Source organism: Zootoca vivipara, chromosome 5 (genome assembly GCF_965207765.1).
Source record: "Zootoca vivipara chromosome 5, rZooViv2.hap1.1, whole genome shotgun sequence".
NCBI lineage: Eukaryota > Metazoa > Chordata > Lepidosauria > Squamata > Lacertidae > Zootoca > Zootoca vivipara.
Window position 1 is genome coordinate 58,420,905 of NC_142588.1, and position 27,275 is coordinate 58,448,179.

Sequence of the window (27,275 nt, forward strand, 5' to 3'; positions counted from 1 at the left end):
TTTCTCACCACTGATATTTAATTGCTAAGAATGCAGAAAATATACAAATAGTTGTTGCCACCACATTTATACCAAAAGCCATTTTTAAAATTTCCTGACCCTTTTTTTTCTTCTCACATGAGCCAATGCTATCTATCAAAAGCTGCTTTTCAGAACTGTATAGGTATTTTAGGAACTAAATATATGCAAGATCAGAGGAAATTTATTTTCTTTTGCCTGCAAACACCTAGTCCTGAAAGGCGCAGAACCCCTTCAACTCTCAATGAAGTAATGGCAAATTGTATATGGTCAATCTCTTAAGACCATACAAGTATTATTCAAGGTATTGGGGGGCATTACAGGAAACTACTGCACTTTTTAGATAATTGAGCCAATTACTGTTTTCCCTTCAGGTGTGCTTACTCGTTTTAACAGGCAGGAAGTCAGCAGTTTATTGTGAGTCTCAAAAAGATCCTGCATTGTGACATACAGCCCCACGACCATGTTCTCCTTTTAGCTGCCATCTCATTAGTTACCATTTTTTATTTTAATTGTACACGGTCTTCCAGTCTTGGGAGACACTGAGGTTGGAATGGGCAACAGGTTATAATATGACTCTCTTGCAGGAGAGTCTGCATTTTCTCCTCACATTTCTATTTCAGGCCACTATACAACATTTCAGCAAAATGTTTTTTTAGGAGTATCCAGCCCAACATGAAGACTGTATAAACTGGAGAATGCACCACCTTCCTAAGAAGTCTGTTCCAGTGGTTAAATTGTTATTATATAACATAACCTACTATTGTGCATTTGGTTTGCTTTAACATCCAAATGTTGGTTTTTCTGTCTTCCTTTGCTACACTATAGCTTTTTAGTACCTTGTGAAGGTATCAGTACAGGCCTAAACAAATCTTACTTTCTCAGTAAGCTAAAAGCCCATTTCTACTGGTGCCATTACTTTGGTGGTGTTGCTGTACATTAATGGAGCCCAACAAAATTATCTACATCAACTTCCAATTAGTCAGGGTATTAAGACCTCCCAAAACTTCAACAGAAACAACTTCCTCTAAAGATTTTGAATGTTGGGCTAGCAGTTTTCATATTTGTCAAAAGTCTCATAGAACCCTGGTCTGACTTTTCTGATGCTCATACGTATATGTTGACATTCAGGTGCAACTGACTCGCTATAGCTAGTTGAAGATGCTGTCCCAGTAATCCAGCCAGAAGATAGGCGCTTTCTTTTTGCCTTATGTGAAAAGTTCCCAATTCCTTTGCTGCGTCCAAGGCAGGGGTCATCTTTCTTCCTACTGCTGACATCTTCAACTGGCTGCTCATCTCTATTGGAAGTCATTCCTTTACGCTTACATGCATCTCCCTCTTCTTCTGCAATCTTCCTGAAGTGCTCCAGTGATTCTACTTTTCTTCGTCTTTCTATTGTTTCCATTTGTTTCTTGTCCACGAAGTCCTCAAAGTACATTTTTCTTTCACTCCTCTGATCTTCAAGAAATTTCCACTCAATGTCAGTCATTTTCACACCACTGTATTGCTCCAATTTCTCTCTTGTTCCTGTGTCTGTACAAAATATGTCAAAAAGCTGCTCTGAACTCCTGTTGAAATCATCTGCTTTCTGTGTAAACAACTCATTTTTTCTTCGCTTTCTGGACTGATATAATTTTGAAAATTCCTCATACACCTTAAGAATATGCTTCTTTATGCTTTGTGTTGCTATGGTATACAAATTGCAAAACAACCAGTGCTCCTGCAGGAGTTCAGCAAGCAACTGGGCAGCATCTTCTTTGGATCGCTGGGCTTGCCCAGCCCTTTTCGGGTGCAATAGATATAGCATGTTTTGAATGACATCCTTCTTGGTAGGCAGAATTCCTTGTGCAAATTCTGATGACTCCACATAATCAACAGTTCCCAGAGTTTTTTTTGCTTTTGCTTTAGTATCCAAAGCCGCCATCATTCCTTTCCAGTGTCTCTTTATACCAAAGGCTGAAATAAAGAGATAATAGACAGCTGAAGTTGAGTAGCAACAAGAATGAAAAGAAAAACTATTAATTATGTGAAGCTATGAATATGCAAGTCAAGGTTGTCAGAGTGTTCAGGACTGCAGCCAACATAGACAATCAAGTAATTTCTGGAGAGAACATTACTTACTTCTACCCATCTGGACTAAGTAAGCTCCTATCTGAAAAATAAAACTGTCTTGTTGAGCAGTAAAGCATCAATAAAGTTTTTAATTCATGTTAGCTGCAGTCTGAATTTTCCCCATGATCTGTCATTGGCACAGCTAAATCATTCATATATAATTCAGTATGTTCTTATATTTCAATATTTAAAAATATAGTGCAGTATCATACAAGGTAGACCCAGAGTACTTGTCCGTTGACTTCAGTGAGTCTCCTTTGAGCACGATTAACATTAGATACCATCTATTAAACACTATCAGGGAATTCACAAAAAGCATTCTAGCAATGGCACAGGTGTTTCTCCGATTAACAGTTGAACTACAAATCACCTCAACAAGCAGTCTTAATACTTGTATTCTGTCCATTTTAACTCAAATCTGTGGTGGCCAAGTTACCTTCAAATATTTAAAAATATTTATTTACAACATTTCTAGGCTGCTCTCCCACCACACAGGTAGCCTTTAACAGATTGCACTGCAACAGTTCCAAGTAGCTGTACCTTTTTCTCAATCTTGCCTTTTAACAGCTGCCTGCTGCAAGAAGTGCCCTGGTATAATTACATTAATCTTCCTGTCAGTGAAACCGCATGCATATATATTCACAAGCAAGTCCCAATGAGTTGACTACAGCATTTCCTCCCAGATGTGCATAGTGTTGCAATCTGAAATGGAACAGTATTTTCTAAAGGAAACCCGAATCCCAGAATGGAAACAGGCAAATAAATACAAATAGCACCTGTCAGCATATACATAATGATGCTTCCAAGTTTTAGCATTCAGGCAATTTCCTATTTTCAAACTGTAAGCAAATTCTCAACTGAATGGCTCAAAACTTGGATTTTTACAGAGATGCAATCACGGAATTTATGAAAGTCCGCTCCAGGTCCTGGAAACTATGAGCGCAGGTAGTGCACTAAACCAAAGAGGCTTGAGAGCATAGCGTCCGGAGATCATGTTCTGGAGGCCAACAGGGGGGCTTAAAACTGCCCACCGAGAAAGAAGGGATCTGTCAAGCGGACCAACCCTGCAGTCGCCTAAAACCACGGGGCTGTCAAGAGCACCAGAGAACACCTGCGCACTCTATTGCCCGTCTGCAAGGCAGGGACCAGGCACTCCACGTACGGCAGTTACCAGCCCTTATTCCTGCCTGGAAAATAACGCCCATGAGGCGAAAGCCGCCACAGGCGCCATGAGGCGGATGGGGGTGGGGCCCGGCCGCCCTCCCTCTCGGCCCCGGCAAGTTCCTCCCCACTCCCAGGCCGAAGCCGCCTGAGGCCCAGGCGCCGTTCCCCCTGCCCGGCCGGCCAACAGTTGAATAGCCCGGCCTGGCCGGCTCTAATCCCGCCTATTCCCAAGACCTGCCTTCGATCAGCAGAACCAGCCAGAACAGGTAAAGCGTCAATTAAAAGCCCGCGGCCCATCCTTCGCCATCTTGGTAAGTGAGAGCGAGCGAGCGAACCCTACGCAGCGGGAAAAGGGAAAGCGGTGCCGCCGCCGCCATCTTGAGAAAGGGCAGCGCGAGCAACCCTTCCCCTGTGGTGTTCTCTCATGCCGACGTCTCTATGGTCTAAACTGTCATTCACGGGTTGCTTTAAAAAATAAAATAAATTGGGCGTTGGTAGCTAATATTTGGTCCCGTTTTTGCAGCTGAGGCGAAAACCGGGCCTGCGAGGCCTCCTTGTGAAAAAAAGGACGAACAAGTAACGGCGACGGCAACGACAAAAAAAAAAAACCCAGTCGCCAACCACCATCAGGTGAGCAGAACTAGTAAGCGCAGGCAAAGCAAATAGACGAAGGGTTCTGGCTTCTTAAGGGGAAGGTTGGAGGCAGGGCATCGTCAGTGCGAGGCAACCGATTGGTTAACTAACGCAGCCGTGCCATTACGCCCTAGCGGAGGAGGAAGCTGATTGGTCCTTGAGGAGGCGACCCGCCTGGTCGCGATTAAACTAATAGCCTTTCTTGGGCGGAAGCTGAAGCCACACCAGTACCAGACTCGACCATAGACCATGCCCTCTTTCGGGAGACTGTCGTCATATTACTAATGATAGTGAGAGTGGGAAGAGAGAGTACTGTAAGCGGATGCCTCGGCTCCTGCGTCTAGTACGCGTCAACCCGCCTTGCCACTGTCAGTCCGAATTGTGTGGCGCGGATCTGATTTGTCGATGGCTGGAGTGTTAAGCCTCCTCAGTAGCCAATAGCTACGTGGTGAGTTGGAGGACGCGGATTGGTTCGTAGCTGAAATCATGCGGTCGGTGCGCCTCGAAGTTTGTATAAAAATGGTCGCGTTGAGGCGGAAGGTTGTGCAGTCCAGCATTCTGTTTTTAGCTGTTATTGGACAGGAGTTTCTCTCACCGGGGGTGGCCGTAGTCGTCTCTTCTCTTTGTTTCTAGGCTGTAGTATTAAGATATACGCTCCCTAGTCCAAAGGGAGGTTCAGTTTATGTCTTGTGGGCAAGAGCTGAGGATAACAGTTCTCCCTTTTGTTTAGCACAATTTCAGCAGTAAAAACATCTCAGTATAAATAAAATAAAAGGAACCAACTTGGTGACTCATATAAATTGTTTTCTTGTGTTAATGTTAGTATGGTGCCATCCACGTTCATGGGGCTTTGCAACAAAACAAAAAAGGAGCTGATAGGTCCCTGCCCCAAGGGGTTCACAATCCAGATATAGGCAATGACAGAAAGAGAGGGAAGCAGAGACAAGGCTTAGATAAGCAGTTATTTCAGGTACATGTATTTAGCGTTAATTACAATAGGGCATTGGGATTAGAAGGTTGGGCTAAAGTCTTAATGGAAAGGGTGGGGTTTCAGTGCAAAAGCACACGGAGAGGAACGATAGCAACTGTGGATAGGACTGCAAGACATCTAAGGGTGTTTCATATAGTGTGAGGCTTTCCCATTCCTCTCAACAACCCTCTACACAGTAAAATTTTATTCTGGTAATGTGTTGGAAGTGTCTGAAGCTAGAAGCAGGTCTTTGCCCATAAACAGTGCCCATGCATTGAGCCTGTGAGAGAAGATGGGGTAGCAGGTGAAAATTATAACAGAATAACTACCATCACTGCAGATAGAACTACAAATTAGAATTTTTGGCTTTCTATGGCTTTTTAAACTGTGGGGAGTATTGTTTTTGTTTGCTAGTATGGTATGTATGGTATGTATTTTTGTGTTTTTATATTGTCAACCACCCTGTGATCTCTGGATGAAGGGCAGTATAGAAATTTAATAAATAATTATAATATTTTCCTCTCCACTATGAGCTTCCTTGGGGACATTAGGCAATCCACCTTTGAGGAAGAGTTGTAGCTTGGTAGTGTAAAGCACATGCTTTGCATGCAAAAGGTCCAGATTCACTTTCAATCTCTGGTTTTTCCAGGTAGGACGGGGGGGGGGGGAATTCTGGAGAACCACTGTCAGTGCTAAAACATATCTCCCATATACAAATCTTTTTTATAATGTGTGTGACTCTTCCTTTGACTGTCTCCCAACTGGAAACCAGGGAAGATAGCATATCAATCCTAGGAAGACAGGGAATCTGAGGGATTCTTATCTCCATCTTTGGAGGTACCTCTACAGAATGGTAATGCAATATTCCTGACATAGGTGCCATCTTTATAGGATTGGGCCCCCCTCAATATTTGTAGGCAGGCCAAGCCCCCCCTCCCAATGTTGAGGGGGTGGAGGAAGCCTCCCAAGATGTGTGTCTACTCTTGGGCTCCTCCCACCACCACCACCCTGCCTACAAATGCAGCCTGGACCACCTCAAGCCGCCGCTGCCCGCCACCTAACCTCCGCTGCAGGCCTTGTGGCAAAGACCTAGCAGTTGCAGTGGCTGTGGAGAGCCAGTGGAGGTAAGGCAGTGCCCAGGTGGTGGCGTTCTGAGCTGCAGTTGCAAGCAAGGGGCAGTGGTGTTGGGCTTCATTGCATACCCATTGGCCTCACACATGTGATGTCATGATGTCACGTTGCGCTTGTGTGTGATGCTGGGCCCTCCAATCTGGGGCGCAAGTCAGTGTCTCTGATTCCTGAAGATACACCAGAACGAGTAGTGGTGTCTTTTTCATTAATGGGCAAAGGCATGTCAGAATTTATTTGTGTGCTATTTTAAGTCTAATGTTTCATGGAACATAGTGGGTTGTGTTTTTCTTAAAATAGGTTGGTGGAGAATGGAAGAGAACCAAATGAAGAAAGTACTAGTGAACAAAGGAAATGAGAACAGAGAAAAAATTGGCTTTGATGGAGAAGAGAACAGCTCATCAAATAGGTTTGTAGCTTCCCTTGACTTTAAAAAAATGAAGACAATTTTTTGACAATGGTAAGTGCTGAGATTTTGCTATTTTACCCACAATATACCTTGGGAATGAGTCCTGTTGAATTCAGTGGAACTTACTTCCAAGTAAATGTGTGTAGATTGGATTGCAAAACTCCAAGCAAGTAAAAAAATCATAGGATTGAGCTCTAGAAACTGAAAGATTAGTACTCACATTCATGTGAGTGTGTCATATGATGTATTCATAAAAACTGGCATCACATTTTAAAGCTTGGGGAGAGATAGTTATGTTTATTTCAAAACCCCAGTACAGTGGTACCTCGCAAGATGAATGCCTCGCGCAACGAAAAACTCACAAGACGAAAGCGTTTTGTGATCTTTTTGTTGACTCGCAAGACAAATTTTTCTATGGCTGTGCTTCGCAAGACGATTTTTTTGCATATTTTTTTTGCTTTTATTTGTTTAAATTGGAAATCCGAAAGACGAAATTTTCACAATACAAAACGACTCGCGGAATGAATTAATTTCGTCTTGCGAGGCACCACTGTACCATCTTTTTGGAGAGGCCGTAGCAATGATGACTTCAGAAGTGGTTTGCTTAGGGCAGCATTTTTCATAACCGATGATGCAACTTTGGCCGAAAGAGTGCTACTGTTAATGTATCTCATTCTTTTTTCTTTTGTAAGTATTATTGCATTCTGTTCCCTTCAGGAAGATATACCTAGATTACAATGCAACCACCCCTCTGGCTCCAGAGGTGATTGAGACAGTTACAGAAGCCATGCATGAAGCATGGGGCAATCCGAGCAGCTCTTACACAGAAGGTGAGAGCAAGCCTGGATGGAAATATTCTATGAAAGCATCCATCTCATTTTATATGCCTTTTTAAATTCAAGTTACTGCATTGAAATGGCCTTAAGAGAATTTATTACTTCATGTGATCCAGTCTCTAGCACTCGCTGAAATAAATGCTCATGCAAGGAACACAGAGCCAAATCTGGCACTTCTGGCCAGTGTGGTGTAGTGGTTAAGAGCGGTAGACTCATAATCAGGGGAACCGGGTTCCCATCTCCACTCCTTCACATGCAGCTGCTAGTCACACTTCTCTGAAGTCTCTCAGCCCAACTCACCTCACAGGGTGTTTGTTGTGGGGGAGGAAGGGAAAGGAGAATGTTAGCCGGTTTGAGACTCCTTAGGGTAGTGATAAAGCGGGATATCAAATCCAAACTCTTCTCCTCTTCTTCTTGTTACCAGAAATAATTATTCTGTATCAAAACAATTATGGGACACGGGTGGCGCTGTGGGTTAAACCACAGAGCCTGGGGCTTGCTGATCAGAAGGTCAGTGGTTCAAATCCCCGCGACGGGGTGAGCTCCCGTTGCTTGGTCCCAGCTCCTGCCAACCTAGCAGTTTGAAAGCACATCAAAGTGCAAGTAGATAAATAGGTACTGCTACAGCGGGAAGGTAAACGGTGTTTCCGTGCGCTGCTCTGGTTCGCCAGAAGCGGCTTTGTCATGCTGGCCACATGACCTGGAAGCTGTACGCTGGCTCCCTCGGCCAATAACGCAAGATGAGCGCCGCAACCCCAGAGTCGGTCACGACTGGACCTAATGGTCAGGGGTCCCTTTACCTTTACCTATCAAAACAATTAAACTCTTCCAGAATTTGGGTGGACTTAATAATTTGTTTATTTATCACTTTATTACATCCTGGAACTCAAGGTGGTAGTCTTCCCCTAATGCCACCCTTTGGAGACTTCCCCCAACCTTGCCTTGATAATAAGGTAAATGTGCCTTTGATTTCACAGGTCGAAGAGCTAAAAATATTATAGATGAAGCCCGTGAAAGTCTGGCTAGAATGGTAGGGGGACGACCCCAGGACATCATCTTCACTTCTGGTGGGACAGAGGTGAGATATGAGATGCTGCTATCACTGTTTTGACCTGGCAGTCATTTAAGAGATCAACCCATAACATGCTAGCTGTCTTTTTTTCTCAATGGAGTCTGACTTTATTTGCTTCTCATAGCATTGGCGACTCCATTCTTAATTAGTGCCAAGTAAGACCCATCAAACACCCATCAGATAAAAAGAAAGTCTATCCCTCTTCTGTTGAATGGCTCTATCTTTTATTTAAAACCTGCAAAGGAGCATGTATTGCAATTTGATTCGCTTACATGGAGGTAATGACTACAAATCAGTCCTCTGCCTCTGCTCCTTCTGAGACTGAAAGACAAGTCTGCCCTGATCTACCATAGTTTTTGGGTAAGAAATTCAGCACTGTCTACTCCAGAGGACTGCACTGGTAAATCTGGATATTCATATGAACATATGAGATTGGGATTTGTAGAGGACTTCCGGAATGGCGCTCTGGAGTTCGGGCGGAGATCTGCGCTCCGGTAACCTCTGAGGCAGATTGAACGTCGGCAAAGCAAAACGGGGACTAGGCGTAAGTTTCCCGACCTCAGGGGGGAATCCTGAGGGCACTAGCCCGAGGCTGCGTCAGAAGGGGAGCCCTGATAACACCCCAGCTTTCAACCCCGAAAGGTTGAAAGTAAAGGGAAGCGGGGAACTCCGGCGCTAAAGGGCAACAACTCTTTGCCTGCGGAAACGCCCGAAAAGCCCGACAAAAGAACGCCAAGCTCTCCTAAGCTTTACAATTAATAACAGCAAATTTAAACCCCCCTCTTCGATAAAGGACTAAAACAAGGGGCGATAAAGACAAACCTGAACGCCAAGCTGCTAGAGAACTTGCGGGATACGAGAGGGGGAAGAGATATAAAAGTGTTACAAACTAAACAAATTGTAACCGAGACGTGCGAAGGGGACCGTAGCTAAGCACAGCGTCTGAATGTCCAAATAATATACACAGACGTTTTTTATAGTGGAAAACAAGACTTGGAGGCTTGGAGGATTCGAGAAAGCAACCAAGAACGAGTGAGAGACAGGGGAAGCGAGAATAAGTTTGTGAGACGGTACGGGAGGAGAGACGATACGAATTGAGAGATCTTTACAGCACTTTCTCTATTGGGCTCCAAAGACAGAAATTTGAAACCGTTGAGACAACGACCCTTGAAATAATAATATCAACTGGGAAACTAAGAGACTGAGAATCAACTAAGAGTGCCTGGGGGAGGAGAAGAGAAAAGAAAAGGGAGGAGATACCTTTAAGAGCAGCAAACACTGCCGGCGATATCAGTATCAGCAGAACAATAGAACAACGAGGAAAGAGGAAGAGGAGAGCAGTGAAAGAAGCGCGCAGAAAGAGACCTCCCACAACAGCGACACCAGTGGTGAGTTGAGAAACGACACCCAAACCTAACCAAAATTTCAAAATAAATAACCAAAGACTGTCAACCCTTGCTGGAAGAACAATAAATAATTCAAGGGGAGAAACACTAATTTAGCTTAACACATCCAAAGCAGAATAACCATACCCCAAAGTAAGGACAGTTAAAAACTATAATATGGATTGCTAGAGACTAACTCAAAGGGGGTTCCCAGGTGCAAAAATCGCCTAATTAACCCTCTGAAGTTAAAACCCTCTGAAATTAAATAAAAGGAAGATATAAAGAAAGAAATAAAGCTCAAGACCAGATGGGCTCAAAGAAACACCAAACGACAAGTGGATTTGGCCCTGCACAAAATCAACTGCGTAGAACCTCGATTGCGGAGGGAGAAACCAACACAGATATGAAAGAACTAATAGCATTGATGGAAAGAATGGAGAAAAATCTAGGCGATAAGATATCAAGTCTAGATGGAAACATAAAAACAATGGATGGAAAAATGGAAATTATGGGATCCAAAATTGAAAAGAACTCAAATTTAATCATAGATCTTGCAGAACAAGTTAGTCAACAAACTAAAAAATTTAAAGAGCTAGAAACATCATTTCAAGAAACCGAGATTAAACTACAGAAACAGGACGATACAGTGAAAAAAGTCCAACAGGAACAAAGAGAATTGAAAAGGCTTCAGGAAAAGCATAAAGAAGAAGTTGGCGAGTTAAAGAAAATCCAAGAAGAAATTCAAGACTCCATGGCAATGCTGGAAATGAGACAAAAAGAGATGATTCTACGCGTGAAAGGAGTGAAAGAAACACAGGGTGAGGAAATAGCAACTAAATTGATCAAAGAACTGGCAGCTTGGTTGGGGGTAGAAGAAGACGACCTGACCCTCGACATTGACAAAATATACAGAGTAAGACCAAATAAAAATAAGACAAGGAGGGGTCCGGGAGACTGCTTACTATTTCTGAACTCAAGACTGTTGAGGGATAAACTCTTACAAAAAAGCAGGACTGACCCACTAACTATAGAAGGAAGGGGGGTTGAGATAATGAAAGAGACTCCAGTTCGTATATTGAAAAAAAGGGACAATTATAAATTTTTAACGACGGCGCTGAGGAATAACAACATATTGTTTAAATGGGAACTCCCAGAGGGACTTTCGTTTACTTATAAGGAGAGGAGACGTTATTTTAAATCAGTAGAAGACACAAAGAGCTTTTGGAGGAAGTATTGTGACGAATTAGGTGGAGAAAAACTACTGGAATAAGAACTACAGTGGTTTTTGAATCAAAATAGATGATTTATACTGATAAATTCAACTTCAGGGGGAATAGATCACCCTGCCTTTTTCGATTTCCGTACCTAACTTTACAGTTGGTGTTTTATTTTTTTTATTTTTGTTTTTTTTGTCTTTTTTGTCTTTTTTCTTTTTTTTCTGTTGTTGTTTCTTGGTTAATGTTAATTTGTCTTGTATTCCTTCCCTTTTCGGTTGAGTAACTGGAGGGGGGGGCAACCAATTTTTTGTCTTTGATTTTCTGGACCTGCCTCTGAAATCCTAAGGTGAGGATTAAAGTCTGAAGAACGTGAAAGTAGCCCATATTAGTATAATAATAATAAAGGTTCTGTAAAGGATGAAATGTTTATCGTGGAATGTGAACGGGATGAATGGGAAATTCAAAAGAAACAAAATAGAACATTTACTGAAGAAGAAAAAATGTGACATAGTGTGTTTGCAAGAGACACATATATGTAATAATCACGTGAGAGTTCTAAAGAATAGTAGGCTGGGACTAGATTTTGTGACAGCAGGAAAGGAGAAAAAAAGGGGGGGGGTGTTATATATTAACCCATCACTGAAACCGCAGTTGCTATTTAGTGATGAAGAAGGGAGAATAATAGGAGTGGAGATATGTTCCAAGGCGGGGAAGGTGATTGTAATAGGGATTTATGCCCCAAATACTAGGAAAGACGAGTTTTTCCAAAATGTTGAGGAGAGGATATGGGACTACATGGGGGAAAGCATAATACTGATGGGGGATATGAACGGGGTCATTTCCATGGAAATGGATAGAACATCCAAAGATAGAACCAGCAACTCGGGTAAACTGCCTCTCTCTTTTTTCCGATTAATTGAGAACTTTGAGCTGTATGACGCCTGGAGAACTAAAAACCCCACGGTAAAAGATATCACACATTATTCCGAGGCCAATAGGTCAGGGGGAAGAATAGACTCAATCTGGTTAACGAAAAATTTAATGTTGAAGTTAGAAAAAGCAGAAATACAGAACAGATCGATATCAGATCACAACCCGGTACTGATCCAAATGAAGTTCGGGAATAACACGAGGGGAAGGTGGAGATTAAATGATGAGATCTGGAGAGATGAACAAAGAGCAAAAAAAGCAAAAGAGACTTTGAAAGAATATTTTGAAATAAATGAAAGACAGGATACAGATAGGAAAATAATTTGGGAGGCAAGTAAAGCCTACATGAGAGGGTTTAGTATTCAACAAATGACAAACATAAAAAAAGAAAAAGGGAAAGGTATAATGGAAATGAATAAACAAATAAGAGATAAAGAAAAAGATTTAGTAAAAGATCCAAATAATGAGGAACTAAGACAACATGTGAAGAGATTACAAAACCACCTCTCAGAGATTGTAAACAGTGAAGTTAAAAATAAAATACTCTGGACGAAACAAAGATATTTTGAATCCGCTAATAAGCCCGGGAGAATGCTAGCTTGGTTAATAAAAGAAAAGCAAAATGATAGAATAATAAACAAAATAACGGAGGGAGATCAAGAAATTACGGACTCACAACAAATTAAGGAAAGCTTCATAAACTATTACAAAAGACTCTACAAGGAGGAAGGGAAAGATGAGAAAGCAATTCGGAACTATTTGACCCAAAATAAATTACCAGAAATTAATGAGACAGAACATCAACTCTTAAATGCTGAAATTCAGGAGGAAGAAATTAAAAATATGATTAAGAAAATGAAAGAAGGGAAATCGCCAGGTCCCGACGGGATTTCCGTCAAATATTATAAGATATTAGAAGAAGTGGTGACACCGAGACTAAAAGAAATAATGAATGAAATTTTGGACAAAGGCTCACCACCAAGGTCCTGGCAAGAAGCATTAATAACCTTGATACCCAAAGGAGACTCAAGTGTGAAATTAGTTAAGAACTTCAGACCGATATCTTTACTAAATATTGATTATAAGATATTTTCCGGAATATTAGCAAATCGATTAAAGAGTGTATTAATTAGGATAATTGGTAAAGACCAAGCGGGCTTTCTCCCCGAGAGGCAAATAAAAGACAACATTAGGGTGATTATTGACTTAATGGAATACCTAGACTCTAAACCAAGCATGGAAACAGCAATGCTTTTAGTGGACGCTGAAAAAGCCTTCGATCGTGTGTCTTGGGACTTCATGATAAACACCTGTGAGAATTTAAAACTGGGACAAAGGTTTCTAAGGGGAATTAAAGCAATTTACAGAGAACAAAGAGCAAGGATAATTATAAATAATGAAATTACCGAAGAATTTAACATAGAGAGGGGCACAAGACAGGGCTGCCCCCTGTCCCCCCTGTTATTTATCACAACCCTGGAGACCCTACTGATAGCAATTAGGAAAAACAATGCAATCAAAGGAATAAAGTCGGGAGCTTACTGTTTTAAAACTAAAGTGTTCGCCGACGACTTAATTATCATGACAGAAAACCCGGAGGAAGGAATTGTAACAGGAATGATTGAGATGGGGAAATTTGGAGAGGTATCAGGATTTAGGTTAAATAAAGACAAATCTAAAATGTTAACGAAAAATATGAGAGCCAAAGACCAAGAGAGATTGGAAAAAATAACAGGGATTAAAATTGAAAAAAAAGTCAATTATTTAGGTATCCAGATAACGAACAAAAATACAAATTTATTGAAAGATAATTACATTGAGAAATGGAAAGAAGTAAAGGGAAAACTGGCAAAATGGAAATGTATGAATTTATCTATTTGGGGTAGGGTATCTATGATCAAGATGGTGATTCTACCAAAAATTTTATTTCTGTTTCAAAACATCCCCATACTAATTGGAACTAAATATTTAAAAGAGTGGCAAAAAGATCTGACGGACTTCATATGGCAGGGGAGAAAGGCAAGGATGAAAGCAGAGATACTAACGAATCCTAGAGAGATCGGAGGATTTGCCCTACCGGATTTGAAAAAATACTTTGAGGCAGCCTGCTGGACCTGGATAAAAGATTGGCTAATGTTAAAAAAATTGGATATTTTGGAACTAGAAGGTGTAAATAAGATCTTCGGATGGCATGGTTACTTGCTATACGAAAAAGGAAAGAAAAATAAAGAATTTCAAAACCATACTTTAAGGAGGGCCCTATGGGAGGTTTGGGAGAGGACAAAAGATAAAATTATAGACAGAACTCCCTGGTGGGCATCACCTGTGGAAGCGAATGCCACATTAAGATGCTATAAAAAAGAGGTTTGGCCCACGTACAGAGAAATTACTGAAAAGGTTAATGGTAGTATAAAACTTAAAGAATACGAAGATCTCAAGACTAAAGGAATATCCTGGTTGGAATACTATCAATTAAAAGCCACATTTGATAAAGACATAAAGGAAAGAGGATTTGGAGAAATAAAAACGAGATTTGAGTCAGAAATTCTTAACAGCAAAGAAAAAACCCTCTCGAAAATGTATAGACTTCTAAGTGAACAAGAATGGGAACAAGAAATAAAGAATAATTATATGGAAAAATGGGAGAAAGATCTAGGTCATCCGATTGAATATAAAAAATGGAAAGAATTTTGGAGCAAACAAATTAACTTTACAGCCTGCTATGCCTTAAAAGAGAACTTTATGAAAATACACTATAGGTGGTATTTAACGCCTGAAAGGATAGCCAAAATAAATAAAAATAGCAATAACAAATGTTGGAGGTGCCAGCAAGCTATCGGAACATTGTATCATATGTGGTGGTCATGCCCAGTAATTAAAACATTTTGGGAAATGATCCACCGGGAAATTCAAGAATTAATTAAAGTTCCGTTTAATAAAAAAGCAGAAGCCTATTTGTTAGGAATTCTTAATAAGGAAATACCTCCAGACAAGACTAATGTATACCTCTATGCATCAACAGCAGCAAGGATGATTATTGCTAAAACTTGGAAGGAACCTAGGATACTAACGAGAGGAGAATGGGTTGATAAACTCTGCGAATATCTAGAGCTGGCAAAATTAACTGATCTGATTCGTAATAAATCTAGAGATAAAATTAGGGAACAGTGGGAGTGTCTAAATGACTATCTAAAGAACATAGGAATGGGCAATAGAACATGGTTGTGCTTAGAATAACTGTGTAGGAATGCTAACAGAAGTCAGTGCAACAAACACCAAGAGGACAAGATATAGAAATGTAGAAGAGTGAAATGCTGTGCAAAGCGCGGTGGAAGCGACAGAAGAAGAAAATGTAATTAAGTAAGGTATGACTGTTGAATCAGTCAATCAGGTTCTACCTCCCTCTTTCCTTTGTCTGTTCCTTTTTTCTTTTTTCTTTCTTTCTTTCTTTTTTTTTTTGTTTGTTTCTTTCTCTTCCTTTTCTTCGGTGATTCCCTTTTCGTTTTTGATAACTACCAACATTATTATTTATAATAGTATTATTACTATTACTATTATTGTCATTATAATTCTTTTTTTTTCTCCCTTTCTTCTTTCTTTCTTCTCTCTCTTCTTCGCTTTTCTCCTTCTGGACACAATTGCCAAGTTTTAGTTTTTCTGGGATTTTAACCTTGGAAATTACTATTAGGAATAATAATAATATAGATTTGTATGTACGAAGTAAATGATGGACATGTATGTATGTAAGTGTACTATTATTTCTTGACTATTTTTTGTTATTTTCTGTTATATAAATAAATAAATAAATAAATAAATAAATAAAAAGAGATTGGGATTTGTATCCCTCCTTTTTCCATTCAGGCAAACAATTTAGTGATCCACACTGTAGTGAAGCATTTTAAGGAAAGCAACCAGCAAAGTTCTGATGGACCAAGAGAAGATAAAGAAAAGAGACTGGGGATGTGTCCACATTTAATTACATCTTGCATTGAGCATGACTCAGTCCGTCTCCCTGTGGAGCACCTAGTGAAAGAGCATGAGGCTGGTGAGTATACTGTAGTAGGTAGTCAGAGATTGCCGATAAATTATACGCACTAGTCGGATTCAGCTTAGGCAAAAGCTCTCTCTTTTTTATTTAGCAATTTTAGTTTCTGAGTAGCAAATACTACTTTTTTTTGGTATTGTTGTTTAGTCATCTTAGTCGTGTTTGACTCTACGTGAACCAGAGCATGCCTTGGAAACACTCACTTCCTTCTCAAAGGTTCTCCTTTTTTATGTCCATGGAGTTTTCTTGGCAAAATACTGGAGTGGATTGCCAGTTCTTTCTCCAGGTGGATCACATTTAGTCTAAACTCTCGGCTATGACCTGTTCGTCTTGGGCGGCCCTGCTTCTTGGAGTTATTCAAGCCCCTTCGCCACGACAAAGCAGTGATCCATGTAGGGTTTTTTTTGGTATACTGTCTTTTTATTGCTTACTCCGAATGTGAGCTGTCTAAAGCTGGCTCAGCAGTACTTTCACTGTGGTGCTAATGGTCCAGGGCTTGCCAATCAGAAGGTCGGTGGTTTGAATCCCCGGGACGGGGTGAGCTCCTGTTGCTCGGTCCCTGTTCCTGCCAACCTAGCAGTTCAAAAGCACGTCAAAGTGCAAGTAGATAAATAGGTACTGCTCTGGCGAGAAGGTAAATGGTGTTTCCGTGTGCTGCTCTGGTTCACCAGAAGCGACTTTGTCATGCTGGCCACATGACCTGGAAGCTGTACGCTGGCTCCCTCGGCCAATAACGCAAGATGAGTGCCGCAACCCCAGAGTCGGTCACGACTGGACCTAATGGTCAGGGGTCCCTTTACCTTTACCTGAACCTTTAATTCAAATTCATTTCTTTGCATCATTTCCCTATCCTATCCTATCCTATCCTATCCTTCTCGCCTGTCAAAAAGTGACCAACACGTGGAGTCAGAGATGGCATTCCTAACCTGGCTGTTAAGTGGTCTTATCACTGCATGTGTTCAAATGGTCCTAGGTTTAATCTCTGGTGCTTCTCCAGTTGGGCAGGATCATGGCAGAACTCAGTATGAGGGTCAGCGCTCTTAGTGGGGGCTTTTGCAAACTGAAGAGACTTAAACAGCATGCAGCGTTTCCCCTCAGCTTCCTCCTCTCTTATCTTCCAAGTATCCAACTGAGCTCCAGGAAAATCCATTTTTGCTCAGCTGCCTCTTTCATTAAATGCTGCTTCTAAGCCAACAGCCACTTCCTCCCAAATTCCCTTATGACAGCCATATCTTAATCTCCCAAGACTAAGGAGCGCTTGCCTGTTGCCTAGCAATAGGTCTGCTATTCCCTGTGACTTTCTCCACTGCTGCCAGATACATAGTAACTGCTGATGAATGCACCGAGCTATGGGGTCAACATCTTTTTTTGCATCCTGATTTACAGAAGCCACTTTTGTCCCCGTGTCCAAAGTGACAGGACAGGTGGAAGTCGATGAAGTTGTTGCAGCAATCCGTCCAACTACATGTCTAGTTTCCATTATGCTGGCCAATAATGAAACTGGGGTTATCATGGTGAGTTGGGCCTTCAGTTCTTATTACATGTTTAAGGATATGAGGTTCATATATGTGGTCAGATGATGCCAAGAGCCAATGAGAGGGAGCTGATGCTCCCCCAAAATAATTACAATCTCCTTTCACTCCACCAACTTTCAATCTCAGTATGTTTTAGGTATACAGTAAGCCCCACAATTTACACAGGGGTTTAGGTTCTGGGGATAGTGCATAAAGCCAAAATCATGTATAGTCAAAACACACTGGATGCAACACCAGGTGGGATTGCCAAAGTTTTCCCTCCAGATGCCCTCTCCTCTTTCTGCCCCCTTTTAATCTTTTGTTTTTGCCAAGAGCCTAAAGCTGAATGTGCACATGTTAAATATACCGGTACATAAATTACAGGTCTACTGTATAGCAAAACCTTTAGTTCTACAATTTTTGTCACCTCATTGCTCCCCCAATGTAGTTTGGAATTACAGGTTTTGCTCTCTGGAGACATAGCCCTATGCCATGAACCATGGTCTCCCTGTGTAGGGTTGTGTGTTCTGTGGAGTTTATATGTGGTGTCCTTTGTTTGGAAGCTGAGTTACACCAAATGCTTGATCACAAAGGTGGGGCAGTTGTACTACATAACAATAAAGCCATATAATACCATCAATAACAGTTCAAATGCAACCATCAGCTTTCCATGCAAGTAATTCCGTGAAGGCATCCTATGCCAGCCAGTAGGGCAGTAGCAAAAGAGAGAGCCAGAACACTTGTGTTCCTGGTGAGATGATACCTCCTGATGGTGTTTTCTTCTATCAGCCCATCTCCGAACTCAGCCAACGGATTCAGGCTCTCAATCGGAAGAGAACGGCATCTGGTCTGCCACGGATCTTGGTGCACACAGATGCAGCACAGATGATTGGGAAAGGTCAAGTGGACGTGCAGGATCTGGGAGTGGATTACCTCACTATTGTGGGGCACAAGGTATGGTGCTTCTCTCTTCGGCCTACAATGTAGTTTCTACATGCAGGATAAGAGATGTCCATGCATCTAGGTCATCTCCCAACATGGTAAATCCAATACCCATTGAGCAGAGAGTTCCTGTCAGCCCCTAGAGTCATCCTTTAAATGTTTTATCAACAATAAAGGATGACTCTGGGCTGACAGCAACTCTCTGCTCAATGGGTATTGGATTTACCATGTTGGGAGATGACCTAGATCAGGCACCCCCAAACTCGCCCCTCCAGATATTTTGGAAGTACAGTTCCCATCATCCCTTACCACTGGTCCTGTTAGCTAGGGATGATGGGGGTTGTAGTCCCAAAACATCTGGAGGGCCAAGTTTGGGGATGCCAGACCTAGATGCATGGACATCTCTTATCCTGCGTGAGATGAGAGAAAAATAAGAAAGAACGTATCAGGGCTCCCTGAACACCAGCCATCATTCTGAGAACTAGGCAATGACCATAATCCAGAGGTGCTTTGTATGGCAGAAAGCTGGCTGTAAAAACTTTTGGTGTTCATGATTGGTTCTCTCACTCACAGTTCTCATTGTGCAGGATTGCCGACTGACTCTATTAGGGCTAAAGGTGTTTTTCTTATGTTGTTTAATAAATGTGTCTAATGCTATCTACATCCTGGTTTCCAAAAGTTTTTCCTTGTTTCCTTACTCTCATAAAAACAGTGCACAATATGTACACAGAAAGAATAAACAATGAGGCCATCTCAATTTGGCCTTTTGTGAACTTTGGGAGATTCCATGTGCTAGAGCACCAGTTTGTCAGGGTTTTTAAAATTGAGAACCATTGTTGTTTTACTTGCTGCTGACAATTGTATTTTGCTACAGCTGCCATGCAGGTTGTCATATGGTGACTGTAATGTAAACTCTGCCCTGATCAGTATCTTGGCCCTCTTCTCTGCAGCCTATGCATCTAGCATGGTTGCACAGGAATGCAGAAAATGTTGTTTAAATTGTCTTTTATTTTCATCGTGAACTCTTGGGACACCTAAAAACATAGTGGACAGTCTACCTCGCTCCTTAGGATGCAATGCAACTAAACAGCTTCTCCACCAGATGGCAATCTGGGAACAATGTTGAGTGAATTTGTCCACATTTTCACATTGCGCAGGAGAGCATGACCCACAGCAGGAGGTGTCCAGTGTGTCAACATCACTTTCCATTACAGTATTCAAAAACAGCTTTTCATTTATTTATTTATTTTGCCAGTAGCCAAGTAATGAGTCAAGTTAATCTCCAGGCGTAATTAGTTTAATAACTGTGGCATCTGGGAACATGTTTATCATGTATTTTTTGAAGCACACAAATGCCTGTCACATGAACAGGGGGAGAAAACACAGGAAACTCTTCTGTTGTGTGTGAAATAGTCCAGGGGGAGGGGTAGCAGTGAGCATAGGATTCACCCATACTTCTCTCCCATGGGCAACCATGATTTCCCCAAGGATTAATGTTTGCTTCTCTGCTCTTATCAGCCTTACTTCTATGTGGTCAAAGCACCTCAGTTTCCTGTTGGACACACCTCTTAGTTCTTGTCTGGAGGCATTAGCTTTGTGGTTTATCATTGCAGTTCTATGCCCCGCGTATTGGAGCGCTGTATGTGCGAGGCCCTGGTGTCACCAATCCTCTCCATCCCATGCTGTTTGGAGGTGGGCAGGAACGGAACTTCCGTCCTGGGTAAGAAGGATGAGGGCACAGAGGGAGCCACTTAATCCAGGGAGAGGCCAAGTAAGGTGGGGACCTCTCTTGGATGTGGGAGCAATATGTGGGTAGCCCATATTCCTCTTCTTCACGCGGGTGAGGGGCTGCGAGAGAAGACACCAAGAAGGTTTTTTTTAAGGTAGTTTTCTTTGAGACTCCAAGGATGCATAGATTAGTGAGTGAAAGGCTCAGCTTTTGAAAACCTTTCCCTTTCGTATCATGTTTCTCATTTGGCAAAGTGTGAAGAGTTTCAGGATAAGCTGCTGGGAAATGCAATGTAGGGTTTACGCCATGGGCTGTGGCTGAGTGCTAGTGTGCGCACACTTTGCATGCAAAAGGATTCTAGGTTCAGTCCCCAACATCTCCAGGTAGAGTTGGGAAAGACCACAGCCTGAAACCTTGGAATGCTACTGCTAGTCAGTAATACTGAGCTCAATGGACCAGTGGTCTGACTTGGTATAAGGCAGCACCTGAGCTTCCTAAGTCACATTCAGATAACAAGAAAGACCAGATCTCCTCCCCCCCCACAACTGAGTAACTCAGGAGCAGTAGCTCATATCATGCAGTAGCACCATTTTCAGTCCCTGCTTTATGCTAGTTACCCAAGTAGATATAGCCCCTGTGCTTATGTCACTTTTATTATGCTTTAGGAATAAATTCACACTGCACTTCTCTGTTCTAGGACTGAGAATACACCAATGATTGCTGGCCTTGGCAAGGTAAGCTCAGAAGTGATGAGGGCTAAAAATGACAGTTATGGATTCAACATGAGATGCTGTCCTGGGAGCAAGGCTCAGATTTCAACCCAACATTCTTCTTACAATAATTTAAAGGCTTTGCTTATCTGTGCTGGTGCTTCTCTTCCCCCACACCCTTGCGCTCTCATGTCAGAGGTGGAGTTGCTATTTGACCTATGGAGCAAAAGTTCTAAATCTGCCTTTCAGGCCTGTTTGTGTCACAGTGGGACATTGATAGGAGACAAGGATGCTTACAAATGCTTTACTGTAAATTCCGGTTGTTTCCCATCATTGTGAAGATCTGGTTATTGAAGACTTGGTGAAATACTAGAGTTTGTTCTTCTAGGCATATTTTTCAGAGCAAACAGCTAAACTTTACAGTTTTCCCTGCGGCTTTATGTGAATAGCATGCCAGAACAAGAAAGGTACATCAAGTTGGCCTATATACATTGGGGGTGGGTTGAGGGGAAAGTGTTCTCAATAACACAACACCCAGCCACAGTTTTAGGGTCTGTTGGAGAATATGTCCAGATTTTCTCTAGTAGCCCTCTTCATGTGCTGCTTTCACAAAGGGACAACATATATACAAGGAGCTGTGGGTCAGTATATTTAGCCCCATGTCCAGGGTTGGGTAGTTCCTCCCAGCTCCTGCTATTGCCCTTTTGGCCAAATTGCCCCCCCCCCCAGTAAACAGTGTATTAAAACAGTGCACCATAGAGGAATCGGTTTTAAAGCAGGGAGCCTTTACTATCGCTGTAGGCTGCCCCCACGCAATTTAGAACTATGGTAGATCAGGTGAGTAAACATATGAAGAGAGCTTATGTCACTGAGGTTGCAGGTACAGTATATAGTTATATGGTTAATGGGTTTTCTTTTAGTTGATTGAGAGTGGTGGGGACCTTGCAGGTGTGCTCTAGAGAGAGAGGCTTATGCAAAATTGTGCCATGTAGACTTTCCTTGGTCTCTGACAAATCACTGTCAGACCAAAGGAATCACATTATGAATAGGCACAAAAGGTGATTCCATTCAGATTGCCTACCCATTTCAGTACTCCATCTAATATCCTGATCTGTTTTCATTTGTCTGGATGGGGACATTCTATGGGAATCATCATTCCCTTCATGGTTCTGTCTCTTGTTGCAGCCACTGAAAAACATGGTATGCTTATTGTCTTACTTTGCAGGCAGCAGACTTGGTGAGCAGGTACTGTGAGGTTTATGAAGCTCACATGAGGAAGGTCCGGGATTACCTGGAAGAGAGACTTGAAGTGAGTTCTCTGGGTGCCTATGTTCTGGTTTGGCCTGCAATCTTTGCATAGGGAAGGGAGGATTGGCCCCTGTTTGTAGACAGAATTGTATGGCACTTTCTTCTTGCTGCCTTCCTTTGTAGAAACACTAAGCTGGGGGATAGTGAAGTGAGGGCAATCATTAACAAACATTTCTTGAAAGTATTATTTTTGCACATTTTAGGCCGCGTTTGAAGAGCAAGGAGTTTATTTTAACTGCAGACTGAAAGGCTCAAGGCGACTGTGCAACACCTGTAACTTTTCTGTCATGGGCTCAGGACTAAAAGGTATCCCCTACGGCTCTAAATTTTCACCATTCCTATATGGCTGCTGTTAGTCTACGTTAGGTTTTTCTCTTTTTTTTGCCTACAACTTCCTCGGTGACCAACAAATAACCACGTGTTAATCCTGTCTATAGATCTCAAGACTGCATTGCTCTTAAGATAGTTTCAGAACAAATGAAGACCAGACTGCTCCTGTGTGAGGGAGAGTGGGGAGATGCTAAAATATGGTATTGGAAATTGGTTTTGTAATTGCTCAAAGAAATTACAAATTGTGAAATTTTGCAAATACAGTGGAACCTCGGGTTACGTACCACCCCCCTTACAAACGCTTCGGGTAACGAGCTTCGCTAACCTGGAAGTACAATGGTACCTCTGGTTACGAACTTAATTCGTTCCAGAGGTCTGTTCTTAACCTGAAACCGTTCTTAACCTGAGGTACTACTTTAGCTAATGGGGCCTCCTGCTTCCGCCATGCCACCGCCGCACGATTTCTTTTCTCATCCTGGGGCAAAGTTCTTAACCCGAGATACTACTTCCAGGTTAGCGGAGTCTGTAACCCGAAGTGTTTGTAACCCGGGGTACCACTGTAGATACTCCTGGTAGCAAACTTTGCCCCGGAATGCGAGCGGAAGTCATGTGGCGGCAGCAGCGGGAGGCCCCATTAGCGAAAGCACGCCTCAGGTTAAGAACAGTTTCATGTTAAGAACGGACCTCCAGAACGAATTCAGTTCGTAACTGGAGGTACCACTGTAAACAAAGGAAATGAGTTTTAAGCTTTGGCTTTTTTATAATTTCAGCATGAATTTCATATTTATCTCAGGAGGGATTCTAATTGTAAAAGCCACATCCTGATTTTATCTATTAAACCTTTTTGTCATTAAAACCCTACTTTGCCTGTTCAGATTTGCATTTGACAATTTTATATGTATGATGTGCATCAACTTTTGCATTTGTTTATTTCCACACACACCCCTCCAGCTTTAGTGAGAAGCCAGTTCTAGCAAAAGTGTAGGTGGGATAAGCATTGCCGTGAGGGGAGGTTGAAAACCGATTCTATGGGTTCCTTCCTCCACTAGGTCTTTGGGTATTTCCTGGCATGGCTATGTCTTGTGTTTTCTGCAGGTCGGCTGGTGCTATCTCACTGTAGGACTTTGCTTGCCAGTGTTGGTGCTGCATGCCACTCCGAGAAGGGTGACCGGTAAGGAACCATGTTGGGAAACTGGGCATTCTGTGGCTGGAGGGGACAGATCCATCTGATGTAGAAAAGTGAAAGCAAAGGGTGCAACAGCTGTACTCACCCACCTCCTCAGGGAACTCTGCTTCTTAATGGTAGTAATAGTGTGTGTGTGTGACAATAATAGGATTCACCTAACCTGCCCTGTCAGCAGCAGCCTTGCACAAGGACTTGCACAATGAAACTTTCCCATCTCCCACCATGTGCCCCAAAATTGGCTCAGGGAGGGGAGTCAGGAGAACCCCACAACAGTGGGTGGAGAAGGAGGGATTGTTTTGTCTGGCAAGCTGAAATGCTTGTGTAGGCAGAATGACTGGAAGAGCACAATGTTGAATTCCACCCTATGACAGTAACGCCGGCCCTTACATCTTATAGTCTTCCCTCCTGCCCCCCAAAGATGTACAAAAGGAACGTTTTCCATTTTCAAACGTGAAATCCTCCTGCTTTATGAGAAGACTGGCAGAGACATGTGACACCACCTCCCACAATCGCTCACCCTGCACCCAAGCCATGCCATTTGCCCCTGGACAATGGGCAGACTAATCCTGTCCCTCCACTTTGCTGTCTGAACTGCCCTTCTCCTGGCTTTAAAGAGCTACTGGTCCAGGACTAAGAAGTGGAAGGGGTTGTATAGTTGCCACAGTGCCAGTACCACTTTTCCCCCAGGTGGTAAGGGCAGCACATGAAAGGGTGCTAGTAGTAGGGGGTTACTGAGATAGTGTTGCAGACTGTTGCTGCTCATTCAGGAGCTGAGCTTATTATGGAAGCTGGTCAATCTGCTTTAAGTTCATAAGCTGGTTAATGTAATTGTATCTTAGTGGAAAGTGTTTTCTTTGCACTTTCGTACAAGCCAGCATTTGCATAAGCTGTGGCCCTTCTGCCTTGGCATCCACTCTTTTGGAACTCACAGGGGATGGTTCCAGCTGGGCAGGGAAGTAGGTGATCAACTAAGTGCCTAGGATTAGGATATCATCAAGTGGTTTCCTTTGAATAGAGAGAGCAGTGTAGTGTGACAGATCATGTGTCTGAGCAGCAACTTGCTCCCCTGCTGTTGTGCGCTGCTTGTTTCAAATACTGAAGAGAGCAGTGGAAACCTAAGTGCCTTGTATTGTATTTCTTTCATCTAAAGATTTTCCTAGAATGCTTGTGGTTCAATTTTATGTCTGAGACCTGCAAAATCATATGAGCATATTAGTATGACAAGCCTTGTGTCCAAATTGATTAGCCAAATAATGCTGGAGCCAAAACTGAGAACAGAATGTGCTAGAATAGAGGCTTTTGCTCACATACCTGCTCCAAAGATAATACATTTCAACTCCATGTTTCCACATGGATGCGCACAGGATCACATTCAAAAGCAGGTTCCTGAATAGCAAGCGTGAAGGGCCAAACAAAATCGAGATGCCATTCACACAAGTAACAACTGCAGGAATGAGGGGCAAGTCTGGACTGGCACCCTGTTATGGGGGGGGGGGGAGAACTGAATCACTCCTCACCTGCCATGGTGCTCCCAATCTGGATGGGGCTGCCTGTGCCTACTACCGGTATTTGCATGGGGGGGAAAGCTTCCACTGGAGAAGATAGAAACATTTTCCCCCAATGTGATTAACAGGGGCAAGGGTCCACAGCAGGGTCAAAGCTCCCTTACCTCCATGCCAGGGTCCCCATCCAGCTTTATTGCTAACACTAGATGGTGTTGCATCTAGTTTGGGGTTAAGTCGGATTTGTTTGTTTTTTACATTTCTTCCTCATTCTTTGATGTGTTCAGAGCAGCATACACGGTTCTTTGACCTTCTTTTGACACCAAACCTGTGAGGAGGTTAGCTAGTCACTAGCTCAAGGTCACTTAATTATGTCTGAGCTGGGACCTAGGCTCTCCCCAGTTGTAATCTGACACTCTAACCACTCTACATACCAGTAGATGGGGAACCTTTTTTAGCCACATTCCCTCCTGGGCAATATTCCAGAGTCTGCCTGCAGCATTCTTAGGAAGAACAGTGATGTGAATGTGCACTACAGGGGCAGAGTTCTTTGTGGCTCATATTGGAAACTAATGAGACTTAGAAATAAGTATAGGAATGCATAATTTTTGTCTCCTTCCTCTGTTCACTTCTTGGAACCACTGTAGGGAATTTTAGGGGGTTAAACTTGACTTACTTTATCTTTGTTCACCAGGCCATCCTCTATCCTGCTTAGCTGCGGAATTCCTTATGACGTGGCACAGAACGCCTTGCGTCTCAGTGTGGGTCGTGCTACCAGCAAGGAGGATGTGGACTTGATTGTGGAAGATCTGAAGCAGGCTGTGGCTCAGCTACAATAGGTCATATTTTCAGTCACCTAGTGAGGCAGTTTAGCCCTCTAAAACCAGGAAGTGAGCTTACCTGACCCTGATTTTCCATTGCTCTAGGTGCTACTTACATTTAACAGAATGAGGCTAGATAACATTCTAGTCAGCTCCTGGCCACTGAATTTTTGTTGAATAATCTCTAGTGATTTCCCCAGCCCTTGAATACAGCAGGCCAAAAATCAGTGCTCCCTGAATGTAGTCACTATGCTGAGCAGACTCTGCCAGCAGTTTTTACTCAAAGAAGTGGATAAACATTTCTAGTTGGATGTTTAGATCTAGAGTGAGGTTTTTGTGTGGGTTCAGGAAACAAGCCTAAATATTATGGTTTGAATGGGCAGGTGAATCCCAAAATATTGAAAAATTGGGAGCTTGCCTTGGTACCTGGAAACAGCCACTCTTTTGATGCCACCCTTCTGGGGTACTCCTTACTGGGAATGAAAAGCAATTGCCCTCCATATAGGCACTGAAGGAACATGAATATTTCTTCTTGCTGCAGCAGCAGGTTGTAGGTGCTATAGTATTGCACTGTGTTTAGCACTGAGGTGTGCAATGGGACTAGAATGTGCATTCTTCTAGAGCTGAAGAATAGAGAGAGAAAGAGAAAGAGAGAAACCTTCATTTCACATTGCTGTGTTTTGTGTTATGAAGGCTGCATAGATACCAAACTCTCTAACCTAGGCTTTATCCACACTTCCATTGTCCTGCTGTTTTTTCTAGAGAAAACTGTTCTTTAGTGCTCAATCAGAGCAAATGGCAATTTGGGTTTTCCCTGGATTGCTATTTGTTCTGATTTGTTGCTAAAGAGTGAATTTTCCCTTGCAAAGGAGTGGGTCAAGCAGAAAACCACTCAAAAGTCATACTTTCTAGGCCCTGCACAAGTAGAAGTGTGGATGATCCCCTAGTGTTAAAGGGCCATTTAAGTTATGAAAAGAATCGTACTGGAAATGGCAATGGTGATGGTGGGGTATTTGAACCAGGAATTGTTACTGCTACTATCTGCCCTAGTTCCCAAGAGGAGGAAATAAATCATAGCTGTCATCTTCTCACATAGCTCTTGCAACAACAGATCCTGGTTGTACGGTAGCTGTTACTGCTGGTTTACCCTAAATGGAAAAATACTCCAACGATGGGGCAGGTGATGTCAAGAGAGCCAGCATAGCAATCATTTTCCATCAGCAAATGGTAGACAACTGCACGCTGGCTCTCTTGTCATTGCCTGCCTAGCTGGCTTGTATCTGGTCAAGCCAACAGCAAGCATCTGACTGGCAA

The 27,275-nt window shown here is 42.5% G+C and overlaps 2 protein-coding genes across 11 annotated transcripts; one reads left to right on the forward strand and one right to left on the reverse strand.

Annotated features, from left to right (window-relative positions):
- LOC118093604 (uncharacterized) lies at positions 1 to 3,672 on the reverse strand. 2 transcript variants are annotated; one of them, XM_088669713.1, is made up of 3 exons: positions 3,533 to 3,669; positions 2,671 to 2,832; positions 1 to 1,974 (listed from the first exon to the last, which is right to left on the reverse strand). In XM_088669713.1, the coding sequence occupies exon 3, from the start codon at positions 1,943 to 1,945 to the stop codon at positions 1,067 to 1,069; it is 879 nt and encodes a 292-aa protein (XP_088525839.1). In that variant the 5' UTR covers positions 1,946 to 1,974; positions 2,671 to 2,832; positions 3,533 to 3,669; the 3' UTR covers positions 1 to 1,066. The 2 variants fall into 2 exon arrangements, with proteins under 2 accessions (XP_088525839.1, XP_034988948.1); XM_035133057.3 differs by lacking the exon at positions 2,671 to 2,832 and having other exon boundaries at positions 3,533 to 3,672.
- On the forward strand, positions 3,518 to 26,587 carry SCLY (selenocysteine lyase). 9 transcript variants are annotated; one of them, XM_088669701.1, is made up of 13 exons: positions 3,518 to 3,605; positions 6,326 to 6,434; positions 7,152 to 7,264; positions 8,248 to 8,348; positions 15,736 to 15,919; positions 17,306 to 17,433; positions 18,223 to 18,387; positions 19,989 to 20,095; positions 20,802 to 20,838; positions 22,040 to 22,123; positions 22,326 to 22,428; positions 23,548 to 23,623; positions 25,835 to 26,587. In XM_088669701.1, exons 2-13 carry the CDS (start codon positions 6,337 to 6,339, stop codon positions 25,977 to 25,979), a joined length of 1,341 nt encoding a protein of 446 aa, XP_088525827.1. In that variant the 5' UTR covers positions 3,518 to 3,605; positions 6,326 to 6,336; the 3' UTR covers positions 25,980 to 26,587. The 9 variants fall into 9 exon arrangements, with proteins under 9 accessions (XP_088525827.1, XP_088525833.1, XP_034988943.3 ...); XM_035133052.3 differs by lacking the exon at positions 3,518 to 3,605 and adding an exon at positions 3,788 to 3,924; XM_035133050.3 differs by lacking the exon at positions 3,518 to 3,605 and adding an exon at positions 4,188 to 4,375.
- The last annotated feature ends 688 nt before the right edge of the window (positions 26,588 to 27,275 follow it).